Raw genomic sequence first — 13393 nt, 5'->3', positions numbered from 1 at the left:
ATGCCAGTCTGTTGGTAGGTGTGTGCACTTTGCCATGAAAATGGAAGATCTTATGAGTTGATCTTTTTCCATACAGATAAGAGAAATGGAGGAAACTTTCAGCAGTGGCAGCTGTTGGACAGAATACTCCAACAAATTGTTCTTCAGGATGAGCGAGGGGATGATCCAGATATAGCTCCACTGGAAAATTTCAATGTCAAAAATATCATTAAAATGTAAGCTGTATTATTGTTTGTTTCTGTTATACAGGTGTTAAAATATAATAAGTATGCAGATATTTAGCAAATAAAATATTGTGGCTGAGGAGTTTCCTGTTTTAATTACAACCCCTTGTTGTTTGTTAGTCTTCTAAAAGTTTTGTTCCAAATTACATCTTAACCAGCCTGTATTTTTCAGCAAAATCCTTGCCTCTGCCTGTTAAGTTCCATTTAGATATTAAGCTGGTTGAGGAGCAGAAAAAATATCCCTCATAATATAACCAGGCTTCCGCATGTGCCTTTCTTCTGTCAAAATGTTGATGAAAGATTTCACTGATATTTTCAAAAAATGTGGTCATCTCTACTTAGATCTCATTTCTCACTAATGAGCACATACTTTAGAAAGATTTCAAATAGTGGATAGCAGCCCCCATGTAAGGGACACAGCCTTTTACCTCTCTATAAAATGTCTACATGCTGTCACCCACAGACTTGGCCAAGGGTTCTACCATTATTTTTTCCCATAGGATGCATCATTTGAGAAGTCTAGCTACATGAGCTGGCTCTCATCTCAACTCCCCTGTTCTCAGTCCTTTTTTAGCCAAACTTTTGGATTCTGCATCCCATCCATCTGCCTCTGCAGGTAATTCATGGCCCGTTACCCTTTTGAATTATCCACTGAAAAGAGCATTCTCACAGAACATAAACTTCATATAAAACCAAATTCTCTTGTATTAAAAAATCTTAGTCCCTCCTTTTATAGGCATGAGCCAAAATCAAAACTGATTTCTCATCATGGAAAAATATATTGGTGTTTATCTTTATCTCTGTCTTGATATCAAGATCTTCCTGATCTTCCATTTCTACTTTCATAGCTACTCCTCATTTTGCATATCTAATCAATCCCCAGCGTGCCCTGCATATTTTCTGTCAGCAATGGGAAATAGCTGCGCCAGTATGAGATATGAGCATTGCCTGGTAACTGATATATTACCCAATAGATAACCATCCTCTCTCCTTGTAAGAAAGAAAAATAGAACCACTAAAGTAGAATAAAGGATGGCAATCCAGCCTTCTTACAAGGGTGGGATAATTTGTAACCCGTAACAATGGTGGTTTTAGCTATGACTTCTGTCTTTAAAAATAAGTAGACTTGGCACTTTGAGGGTATTACTTGACCACAGGAAAGTGTCAGGATTTTTCCCCATGCATTTCTTTAACCCCTTTTTAGGGCTTTGAGCACAAGATATCACCTTTGGAATATTAGCTGTTGGCTACAATAGGGATCAGGGTCTGGAACCAGACTGACCACTGGTGTGATTCTGTATAAACCTGTGAAAATCCATCAGGTTGCCTTTTATTGATTGCTGTACATAGTGGCTGCTTGCCCTCTGGGCTGGATGGCTCAAAACAAGTTTAAACAATCTGATTTCATCTTTCAGGCTGGTGAACGAAAATGAAGTCAAGCAGTGGAGGGATCAGGCAGAGAAGTTCCGGAAAGGTGAGTATGCCCGCTGTGTTTGGGGAAGCAAGAGAGGAAGATCTTGATTCAGTCACAGAGAGGCAGGCAGCAGAGCTGGGCAGAACTCCCTGTCCAGTGTTTTCTTTCATGGACTAACCCTGCTTTCTTTCTTCCTGTGCGTTTTCTCGTGTCTCATGCTGATCAATTTATGTGGTTCATAGGACAGAGCTTCCCTCAATGCTCACACAAAGTGATTTCACAATCCAAGTAAACCTTAGGCACCACTGTCTCAATGTCTTGATCACTGAAGATCACTGTCAAGACAGTTAGGCTCCATTTTCATTTCCCTGTTCTCATTATATGTCCTCAGTTGAACCAACAGATTTATGTCAGTTTTACTCCAGTGTAACTTATGTCTCTTTGGGCACTGTTCATGAGCTTTGTTTCATCAACCCTATTTCCCTGTTCCTCCTAGATCATGCAGAGCTGATGAGCAGGCTAGAGAAGAAGGAACGGGAATGTGAGACAAAGACCCAGGAGAAAGATGAAATGATGAAGACACTAAACAAAATGAAGGACAAGCTGCAGAAGGAATCCTTGGAGCTGCGCCAGACCCGGGACCAGATGAATGACCTGGTAGCTCAACTTAATGAGTTCTCGGTATGAGACTGGGATTCTTCCTATCCTTGTTTAAAACCTGCTAACTAGCAAATGATGAAGAAAAACATGAGTGAAAATCTTTCTATGGCCTGTACAGAAGAGAGCCTGATGAGACAGCCACAAATGCAAATGCTTAGAAGCTTCTTAAACTTTCGGTAGAGACCATATTACTTGAGCGAGTGGTATAGAATGGATAATGCAGGAATGGGCTATCCCGTTCCTTCTCCTCAGCCCCTGCTTTGTGATATTTGAGAATTGCTGAGATACATGTGTCCTCCTCTAGCCATAATTTTTACTGCTGAGTGGGTGTGATAGGTGGCCCTGATTATTATTCTAGTAGAATAGAGAGAAGTCTCACAGATATGAAAGTAAATTTTACTGGAGAAACAGGACCCATGTCCTGCTTCAGGAGGGTCTGCACTGCCTTGAAGCTCTGCAGAAGTGACATTTGCAGCTGCGCTGTCCTGCGTGGTGCTGCTTCTGTCCTCGTGGTGTGCCCCAGCCTTGACTCACCAGGACACAGCCCTGAGTAGCTAGACACTTCAGAAAGCAGGATTCATTCCCTCCTCCCTTCTCCCACTTTGTGTTACTGGGGCCTTAATCACAGGTATTCAATATTTCAAACCCTAAGTTTCAAAACCCAGGAGTTCAAAAGTTCACAAGATTGAATTTTTCTCTTTTTTTTTTGTACATAAGGAGAAAATAATACATTTTGGCTTCTTTTACTAGCTTTCTGTTTTTCTGAGCCATTTATGGTTCCTTTTTTCAAGCTCTTCTCCACAACTTCAAGGGCTTGAAACTTTCTCTTAAATGAAAGCTGAGATTCCTCCCTTTATTGCATGGCTTTCAGTGCAGGAGGTTTTAAAGAAAACACCAAATATTTTGAGACTTGTAATAAAATCACATCAGCTGGCAACATGGAGTTATTGTACCTTTTAAACTGTTTGCTTTCTTTTTCTATGTGCTTTTTATTTTCCAGCAAGGTGGCAGCATTTCTTTCCCACCGCCACCGCCACCCCCTCCTGGTGGCCCATTAGCTTTGTCCTCTTCTCTCATGTCAGAAAATTTGCCCCCGCTGCCACCCCCTCTGCCTTTCTCCAGCTGTCCCCCTCCTCCTGCTCCACCACCTCCTCCAGGAGGGCCTCCTCCCCCACCAGGAGCACCACCTTTCTTCAACATGGGGATGTCACCCCCTCCAACAACCACCTTCAGCAGCAGTGGCACCAGCCTGAAGAAGAAATCTATCCCACAGCCTTCACACCCACTGAAATCCTTCAACTGGGCTAAACTGAGTGAGGTAAGAAGTTGTGGTGCTCTCAGCAATTAATTTACTTGCCAAGTGTAGCCCAGTGATGACTGACACTGTGAAGTGCAAGGTGACAGAAGCCAGTGATTTAGTGGCTTTTAGTGGTCGGTAGGAGTCAGTAACTGTTTTGAGGGAGTTTCTCCAGTTCTGTAGCAGTGCAGCACATCTCCTATGTTGACCAAGGTGCAGATTAGATTGATCTGCAGTAGGTCTGGGTGTACTGTTGGTTCAGCACAGCTGCAGTGGGACTAAATGCTGTAAGCCAGAGGCAGACATCGCCAGGGCTGGTGTGCCAGAGCTGCCCTCATTTGTGCATCAAGGAAAAGGAAGGCTGGAGCCAATGTGAGCAGAACACAGTGAGAAACAGCTCCCGAACCAGTCTCCTCTACCCTGGCAGGAGCAATTGTTGAGGAGGGGATGGCGGCCTGTTTCTCCTCACCATTCATTCGTGGCCATAAGGGAAATTGCCCTCTTGCAAGGTTACTGCTCTGCCTCTTGCGAATAAAACTCCAAATTGGCAATAAAAATGGAGGATTTGAATTCTTCCTGTTGCATGCATTTTCTGTTACCTTAGTCGCCTCTCCTGCCCCTCCACTTCTCTCTCGTTCTTTTTTTTTTTTTTTTCTTCCACTTCTCTTTTGGTCTTAATTTTTTTAACTGATTTAGAAAGAAAAAAAGTGTCTGTGTTGAGTTTGGATGGCTGCCTAGAAACCCAGATTCTCTTTTAGACTGAAACTCACCCAGGGCCCAAGTCAGGCATTTGGAATGAGTGTCCAGGGACCTCTGGAATGCCACAAGAATTCTCTCTCCCCCTCTCTCCTTTTCTTTAAAATAAAGTGAAGTGAAATATTTGCTGCACTGTCTGTGCTTGTCTGTCAAGACCACGTGGGGGGTGTGGGAGAGAATGTAAGAACGGGGATTTATTTTCCTTTTCAGAACATGGGACTTAGTGCTCTGAAGAAAAGAAATAATAACTAATATATGTATGTATATGAATGTATATGAAAAAGATAGAGTCACAGGTGTTTCTGTTTAGTGTACAGTAACTGTAGGCTTATCCTGCCCTCTGGTTAGGAGTGAACGCAGCTGTGCTAATAAAATTGAAGGCCTGGGTGGTGAAGGGGGTAAAAGATGTTGTTTTGAGGAAGGCAAAACAGTTGAAAAAGGGGCATAAGAGGGAGGGATTTTCCTTTTTGGAGTGTTATCAGTGACAGTGTTTTGACCTAGTAAGGTCTCTGCAAAACTGCAAAGGCTGTGGTGCAGACACTGCAAAGGTGGCTTGTCCTGTTCTTTGGGGTGCACTTTGTTATGGAATTATTTAATTTCTCTGGCTGCTGGAGGAGGCGATGTGTTTTGGCCATCTTCATCAGTGCTCCAGATTCCCTGCTTCATTCCTGGGTACATTCTTTCTGTACACATGAGTTTGAATTCTCTGAATGCAGAGTCATGGGTAGGTTGAATGGCCTTATCTTACGCTTTGTTTACATTGCAGCATTTCTGTGATGTTTATCCTGAAGCAGTCAAAGTAGCCATACACAAATTAATAAAGACTCACAATGAGCATACCAGCTGGGAAGGAGTGCGTGTGTGTGGAGTAGTCATCATACCTCTAGTTTTCAAGCGTGTGACACTGAGGCCTGGAAGTATGGTTTAGTATTGTTGCACTGTTTTGGCAGTGCTTAACTTCCAATTTACATGAATACAAGTTTTTCCCTCAAAAAATTTTTTGATTAAAAAAAAATGTATTTGACACCGTGTATGTGTATTATTATTATTATTTTTTTTAAGGACTGCACCAGTTAGCAGAGAGTTCAGGAGCATGTCTGCACCATGCACCATAGTGAGGTGCAGTGATCCAGCTCTGGGCTGCAACCAGGTCAAATAGCCCTTTTATTCATCTCTTAGGTATCTCTGCATATTGTTTGGCCCATCCTTCTTAAAGCAGTTAGTGCTGGATCTCTCTTCTAAGCTTCATTAAATAAGTGTAAAGATGTTGTAAGAACTGAGCTAGCCCAAATGGGCGCAAACCACTTTCTGTCCGTGTAGCCAGCCCCAGTCAAATCAGAGAATGTTAAGAGAACCTGAGAGAAGTGTGGACGGGGTTGGGCAAGAGGGATTTGTCTGTGTTGTATTTTCTCAATAGAGAAACTAAGGCTGTTCTGCAGGACAACTCATATGACACCTTTATCCCAGTATTGGTATTGTCTTTGGAAAGAAAGGATTGATCTGTTGGGTGTTATGAGAATGATCAAATATATTCTAACTCTTAGCAGTTGACAGTAACAGATTGCCCACAGTTCCCATGGGCACCACCGAGAAAGGGAAGTCGGAAAGGGCTTGACTGGAAAGTATTCGTCCTTCTAACAAGGAAACAACCAACAACCAGCTAATTTCCTCAGGGAATTACAGACTTTGTATTAGCTTTGGTCTGAGCTGATGGTGAGCGGCAAAGCCATTTAGATGCATAGATTGACTTGAGTTCTGGCTAATGCCTTCCACACCACAGATCCATTCATAGGGCACTGCAGCATTGTCTGTGAATTCCATTCATACAGTACTATAGTAGCGCTGCTGCCAAGGATCTCTGTTTTTTAAGAAAAAGACATTGCAGTGTAACCACTGTAATGTCCTGGAGAGATTCCTTTCTTTGTTTCTAGACAGAAAGTGGAGTCACTCTCCCACCCTGGATTTTTCACAACACCTAAAGTCAAACAGGGACCAGATATTTATGATTAGTCCAAATGATGGTTTCAAGCACTCTGGAAGTATGGAGCCATATAATTAGCTCTTTATTAACTTCAAATGAATATATTTATATTTATCAGAGTAAATCAAGTCAATCTTCAACTGTGGTTTTTGTTATCTCATGGCTGGAGGAGATGGATCCCACTAAGAGTCAGGCAGATACTAGTAATGACTCCAGTAAATGATCTAAAAGGGTCTTGCTTTAGCCAGCCCTAAATAGACCTGTGTGAGGTAGTCTCAGAAGAAACATGTTTGTTCTACATACCCTATAGGAATAAGAAAAAAAAAAAAGGCATGTGAACAGAAAATGTTCATCTTGAGACTGCATTTTTTCAGTTTCTGTTGGTGAGGATTCTGATTTCCTTTAGAAAATGATATAGAGAATTCTGGAACTTTTTTCCTAAAAGTAGCCCAAGGATCACTGCAGACAATGATGCAGGGCTGCTGCCAGAGATTTAAAATTAGTGGAATGATTTCTACAAAATCTCAGTGTGAAGCTACTCATAATAGCTTTGGTGGTGCCTAATCCTACAGTGAGATAAAACAGCTGTCTCAATTAACAAACGTGCCAGAAATGCAATTTTTGCTCAAAGTGAAGTTTTCTTAAACTAGGAAAAAGGATCTGATATCAAGAGAGAAATTTGAGAAATCCACCCTGCTCATGTATCTTTTTCAGATTGATAATGGAATGAGAGATAAATCAAATTTTAATCTGTTTCACTTTTTGATGGTTAATATTTTAAAAATATTTGGGAATAGCCTGCACCAGTATACATATGAACCAGTATTCATAAGACACTCGTAGTTTCTATAGTTTCTCTGGACTTGCAGGACGGTGAAAGGACTTCCCAAAGTACTGTAATTTTTCACTCATACTGTGAGGTTATTATGGCATGATGGAGTTTGGTGACTTGAAGAGTATCCTTATTTATCTTGCAGGGCAAATAAATCACCTGATAGATGTAGCAGAGAACAAACTGGTGTGATTTCTAGCTCCATGAAGCGCTGCCATTCTTTAATCTTGATAGGCCTCCCAGCAAATTTAGCTTCTTTACAAAGGTGGAATGACATAATTGCAGCAGCTGCAGCGAGCAAAATGTTATATGCAACATACCAAAAACTTAGTTGGATGGAGCAAAAGCCAGGTAAACACTTAATCTGGCTAATGAGGTGTTTCCTCAAGCAGTATATACTACCATTTTGCTGGAGGACTCTGGGAAATGTAGTTCATGGGATTTATTTCTCAAAAGGGGCCAAAACTTTGCACAGCAGAGAAACCACAGAGCTTGGCAGACTTGTAGTATAAATAAATAAATAAATAGGGGGTGAAAAGTATGCTACAGATAAAATGACCTCCTTTTTTTTTAAGGGGGAAGAAAAAAGGAAAGAAGTAAAGAATTTACTTTATTTTAAAATTGTTAGTTAGGGACCATAAATATTTTCTATGGTGCTGAGGGAATCATTTATCATAGCAACCACATTATGCAAGTCTGTTTCTCTTAAAATGCTTGGTCTCTCTGGCTGATGACAAGGAACTATCAGCCAGTTAATCCTTAACTGAGTAGCAAGAGCTCAGTGTAGGAAATTGTCTGGCAGTAACACGAAAGTTTTCAAGGGCAGAGCTTAAGATAGGAATAGAAAGGACAGCCTCTTTGCAAGTGTTCTGTGTAACAAAAGTTGCTTATACCTGTGCCTGCCTTGGTTTTTCTTTGACTGAATTACCTGGTTTGTTTTTTCAGCATTAAAATTGGGCAGCTTGGGTGAAAGTTTTCTTTGTGCTGTTGCAGTGAGTGCTGGTTTGGAATTTGTCTTCTTGCTTCATGTAGCATACAAACCAGCTTATACAGAACCAGATTCTACCAGGGTCTTAAAGTGAATCCAGTTGAAACAAGAATCACTTTAACTTCTTTGGGTTGTTTTTCTGGGAAGATACTGAGGAGAGCTACTTGTTGTGCTCCCTTTACAAGTCTCAGAATTGCCTGTTCTGCCACCTCTGCAACCCAATGAGATGAGCCTGTTCAGTAACACATTCTCACTGTTCCTAACCTTCATGTGGAAATTTTGCTGACATGAGAGATTTACAGCCCAATAGGTACATCCGCAAGATTCACAGAATCACAGAATTGTTGAGGTTGGAAGTGACCTCTGGAGATCAGCTAGTCCAACTCCCCTGCTCAAGCAGGGTCACCTAGAGCACCTAGCACCTAGACCTAGAGGATCTTGTCCAGGTGGGTTTTGAACATCACCAGAGAAGAAGACTCCACAACCTCTCTGGGCAGCCTGTTCCAGTGCTCTGTCACCCTCACAATGAAGAAGTTTTTCCTCATATTCAGATGGAACTTCCAGTGTTCCAGTTTGTGCCCATTGCCTCTTGTCCTGTCGCTGGGCACCACTGAAAAGAGTCTGGCTCCATCCTCTTGACACCCTCCCTTTAGATATTTGTATACATTGATAAGATCCCCTCTCAGTCTTCTCTTCTCCAGGCTGAACAGGCCCAGCTCTCTCAGTCTTTCCTCATAGGAGAGATGCTCCAGTCCCCTAATCATCTTTGTAGCCCTCCGCTGGACTTGCTCCAGTAGTGCCATTCATATGAGTAGCTGTCACTTGAGTCACATTCAGCCTTTTTCCAAACACAGCATATAGCTTCTTGGCAGCCTCAGGGCTTTTTCCCACTAATGACACTAAAGACTCTTCCTGAAGTCATGTCCACTGGCTTTCCCCAAAATATATTCTTTATCCCAATGTTTGATGGGACAATCTGAAACAGTGAGGAACTCTGAGAAACACTCCGAAGTTTGAATACAGCCCTCAAGATTTATAACTTGAAGTTTATAAAGTCGGCCTGGAAATCGAATGAGAATGAACACGTTGCCTGGATACTTCTGGCTGAGATTGGCAGTAGAGTCCAGGGATAGAATAAAATGAAAATTAACTTTCCTGTTCCTCCTATTCCTTTGGCTGAAGTGAGCCTCCCAAACTCATTTGTTGTGTTATAGTCACAAGGTCATAATGTTTTCCTATTATGGAAAGCAGGGCCACACTGATTGTAAGGCATGTTACAATTATACTGGTGAGCCTGTTTGAGGATGGGTGCTGTTCCCATTCAGTATATGCTTTCATTGTAAACAGCACTGCAGCAATTTTAGTCAGACACCCCTCCCTCCCTGTCCTTGGGCATTCACAGGCTGCACCTGGAGGGAGGGTGTTGGTTTTCCTTCACAGTGTCTGCCCTGCCAGGAATTTCCTCCAGAACACTTCACACCTTTATTTCCCCCTCATTTCATCCTCCCATCAAGTGTTTTTCCTTGCTCCTTGAGCCTTGTGGCTTAGCACATTTCTCTCATTCCTTTGATGACTGTGTATGGGAAGTGGAGCCTGTTCCTAATTAGTTCCAATAATGAAGTGTTAACACGCTTTGCTTCATAGGTGCAAGTCAGGTACTTCAGAGGCTGGAGCCAGTTTGAGGGTTTCTTTGCCATCACTTGCTGTTCCTGGCTTTTTCTGCATCTGTGCTCTGCTGGCTCTTGATCTCCAGGGTTTGCTCAGGTCTCTTTACAATTTCTTCTGTCCATTCCTTTTCCTTTTAGTCAACACCTTTATTATTTTTCCCATTAATAAAGTACACTAAATGTACTTCATTAACTAAATGTACTGGAAGGTAGTGGTGTCAGCTCTGAAGAGCAACTTTTCCATTTCTGAATGGGTAGATTGCCCAAAGCTTGTCCCATACCACACGCACCTTAACAGTCAGTGGGAAGAAGGTATTTCTGTCATTGTGTCCTCTTTGCTGACAAGGGCAACTGTGTTGAGCAAGAGCAGGAGATCCCAAATCCTTTTCCTAGTTGAGGATGCCTGCTGATTAGCTAGTTGATGTACTGTGAGAACATAATTGGTCCAGGGTTGGTGGAGAGCAAGGTTGAAGGATAGGTCTGTATCTTCCAAGTGTGATGTTTCTTCCGGCCCTACTAGTCATCTATCTGCCAGACAGCTAGGATTTCCCAACATTCACATACTGTGTCACAAAGGTTGTGAATTTTTGCTGTTAGTGTTGATGGTGCTCTTTAATAGATCTGGGTATATTTTGTATCTGTTTGAGTTGAAAAAGGACTCGTGGACAATGGAGATCACATATTAGGAAACAATTAGACTCAGAGCCTTGGAAATTAAAAAAAAAAAAAAATCTTAAACTGCTTTCATAGGCAGGCAGAATAGAAACAACATACCCTTTGGGTTTACACCAGAACCTGGCAAAATTTGCAGGTGGTAAGACTTGTGTCTGGAGTTTGTCATGCATCAGTGCCCTTCCTAAGTTTTTTCCTCGGGATGGTAACCCTTCTTTCAGCATGACCACAATCATTGTGTTAGACAGATGGCCACTCTTGAAAGGAAACATACTGTGGGATCATGGTTATTGAGATGAGGTCTGCTAATCTTGGAATGTGACCTTTCATCAGAGGCTTGCTGTGATGAAAAATACAAAATACTCAGTATGTTTTAAAAAAAGACCCTATTTTTTCTCCTTTGACCTTAGAAATAAAATGTACCTTCTAAAATGACAGCAGCAATGTATAGGAATGTATCAAGTGGATAGCAGAGTGTGATCTGTCCAAATGGGTTTGGATGTGCTTAGCTAGAAGTTTTTGCTATGCTGTATCTCATTAAAATATGACCTTTTCTTTCAGGAGAGGATCCATGGCACAATCTGGAATGAGATTGATGATTTAAAGGCATTCAAGGTGCTGGATCTAGAAGATTTTGAAAAGATGTTCTCAGCATATCAGAGACACCAGGTAGGGGTGGACTCTTTTCCATACCTTGTTTTCCTTGAATTTCTGAAGGAGGATGGCACACATCACAGTGACCTGGGTCCTTGCCACCCGCAGTCAGGCTGCATTGTTTGCTGCTCTGTCACTGTTCAAAAAATCACAAGACTGAAAGAGGTGGGAAGGACTTACTGGGCAGAATGTAACCTTCTGTTATCAACATACTTAATACTAATGGACAGCTGTCAGAGACAACAGCCCTCAACAGGTGATGCTCAGTTTGACCTCAGCAGCCACTGGCTTCCAAAAGCTCCTGAACTTTATGTTCATGCTTGATAACTGTCTTTCTATTTCTCCCATTCAACTAAGGACAAAGTCTATAGTTGCCTGAGTACTGAGCAAGGTGACTTAATCAGCTATCTTTTGCTTTGTCTCTTTTTTCCTAAACAGCCTCTTGACCCAAGTAGCTAGGTGACAGAAACTGTCCGAATTACAGATTATAACACAAACAACATACTTTAAAAGCAGTCATTTATTAGAATGTCTCTTTCTCCTCCTCTTTTTCTTGGAAAGCAAGTCACCTTCAATCTGTCTGTCTCCACTGAATGAGATTTAGCAGGAGAGGGACTGTACTTACACTCTCTGAACTCCCCCAGCTTTCCTTTGCATTTGAAATATGTTTGGAGAAATTCAATCTTTACCACTCTGCAGAATCAGATTATTGCTCTGGTGTTTTAGGAAAAGACTTGGATATGATTGCCATAAACAGCCATTATGATTAAACCTTATAATGATGATTACTTCATTGTTGTTATGATTAACCTACTCAGTACCTTAGAATTAATAAATGAAACCCTTGTCTTTGGACTTTTCCATCTGCTCCCTTCTTTCACTCTCTCTCTTTCTCTCTGTCATTTTTTCCATCTAATGATTAATTTAATAAACATAATGAATAACTCTTCTGATTTACTAGCTCGGAGCTATCTAGATAAGCATCCCAACTTGAACTGTGAAGAATGTGATGTTACCCACTGCATGATGGGATTTTACTTCTCATTCTGCTCTTGCAAAGAGCTGTTGCTGTTTCAGTGCGTCCCTCTCTTTCTCTTCCTGTTGAATCTCATTCACTGAAACAAGAATTTAGTTCATAATGAGGAAGAAAGGCACATGAAACTTCACTGCTGTACAAGATTGGATTTAGGCATTGTGCCACCAGCATAGATGTAGTAGTGAGCTCTCAGTTATCATGCAAGTAGCTAGGCTCTGTCATCTGCACGCAAGAGCAGCCTTAGCAGCATCAAGGTACCATTCCAGTGCAGTGTTTTTGTGTCAACACATAGCATTTTGGGTGCAAACATTGCAGGCTTTCACACTAGAAATGACCTTCTAAAGCCTTGCCTCCTTTTGGCCTCAAAATCCAAAACCTAAGCTATCCTGATCTGCCAGGTCTCAGTTAGAAACATAATATTTATGGCTGCATTACCAACCACTGAAAAGCAGTTTGGCCTATTCAACTGTAAACTAACCTGACCCTAACCCCTTCCCATTGGAATGGAGCCATCATCTCAGAGTGACCTCTGCGGGTCTCAGAACAGCCCTTTTACATCCTTATTAAAAATACTTTATGACAGTGGCTCCAGACACTAGATTATCACTTATGTAAGCTACTCTTATTTTTTTTATACTTAGGTGTATTGATGCCATTCCAGCTTTCATTTCACTTTTACACCCCTATTCTTTTTTCCTCAGATATTCCATTCTTATTATTTTAAGTGATATTTTCTTTTTCATCCATACTCACCCCAATGCAAACTGGATTCCAATCAACAAATCCTCATCAATTTTCACTTTTTCAAAGGCGAGGCAAATAAAATTGCTTTTGAATCAAAATCCTATCAGGACTTTTCCAGTTGGTTCACACTTAGTCTTTTCTTCTCTTTTATTTTTTGAAAATACTCCACTCTGGCCAAGAATGTGTTTACTCTGGGTTTGTGACTTTTAAACTTCATCCAAATGTCTTGTAAAGAAAAATGTCAAAGAAAAGCCCTGCTCTTTTGCATCTGAAATGTAGAAAGAGTGCAGATGAAGAGATTTCTTTCTTTGCTGCTATTAACATGTTCTTCATATTTTTTCCAGTTTCATTTATATTAAACAACTTCTTTTCTTTCTTCTTCTTCATTTTTTTAATGACAAAGGGTCTGTTCTCCTCTCTCAAGCCCCATGTATCTTTTTTTCGTGGTTATGAGGGGAAGCAGAATTG

At 41.3% G+C, this 13393-nt stretch overlaps 1 protein-coding gene across 1 annotated transcript in view; it reads left to right on the top strand.

The window, feature by feature from the left end:
- DAAM2 (dishevelled associated activator of morphogenesis 2) overlaps nt 1-13393 on the top strand; it is a 125938-nt gene that overhangs the window by 76099 nt on the left and 36446 nt on the right. Inside the window, exons 10-14 of the mRNA XM_067293187.1 lie at nt 77-215; nt 1640-1698; nt 2135-2319; nt 3299-3616; nt 11053-11160. Coding sequence (XP_067149288.1) covers nt 77-215; nt 1640-1698; nt 2135-2319; nt 3299-3616; nt 11053-11160 — 809 coding nt within the window. The remainder of the gene's footprint in view (nt 1-76; nt 216-1639; nt 1699-2134; nt 2320-3298; nt 3617-11052; nt 11161-13393) is intronic.

Source organism: Apteryx mantelli, chromosome 3, assembly GCF_036417845.1.
Source record: "Apteryx mantelli isolate bAptMan1 chromosome 3, bAptMan1.hap1, whole genome shotgun sequence".
Taxonomy (NCBI): domain Eukaryota; kingdom Metazoa; phylum Chordata; class Aves; order Apterygiformes; family Apterygidae; genus Apteryx; species Apteryx mantelli.
This window is presented reverse-complemented; position numbering and strand designations above follow the sequence as displayed.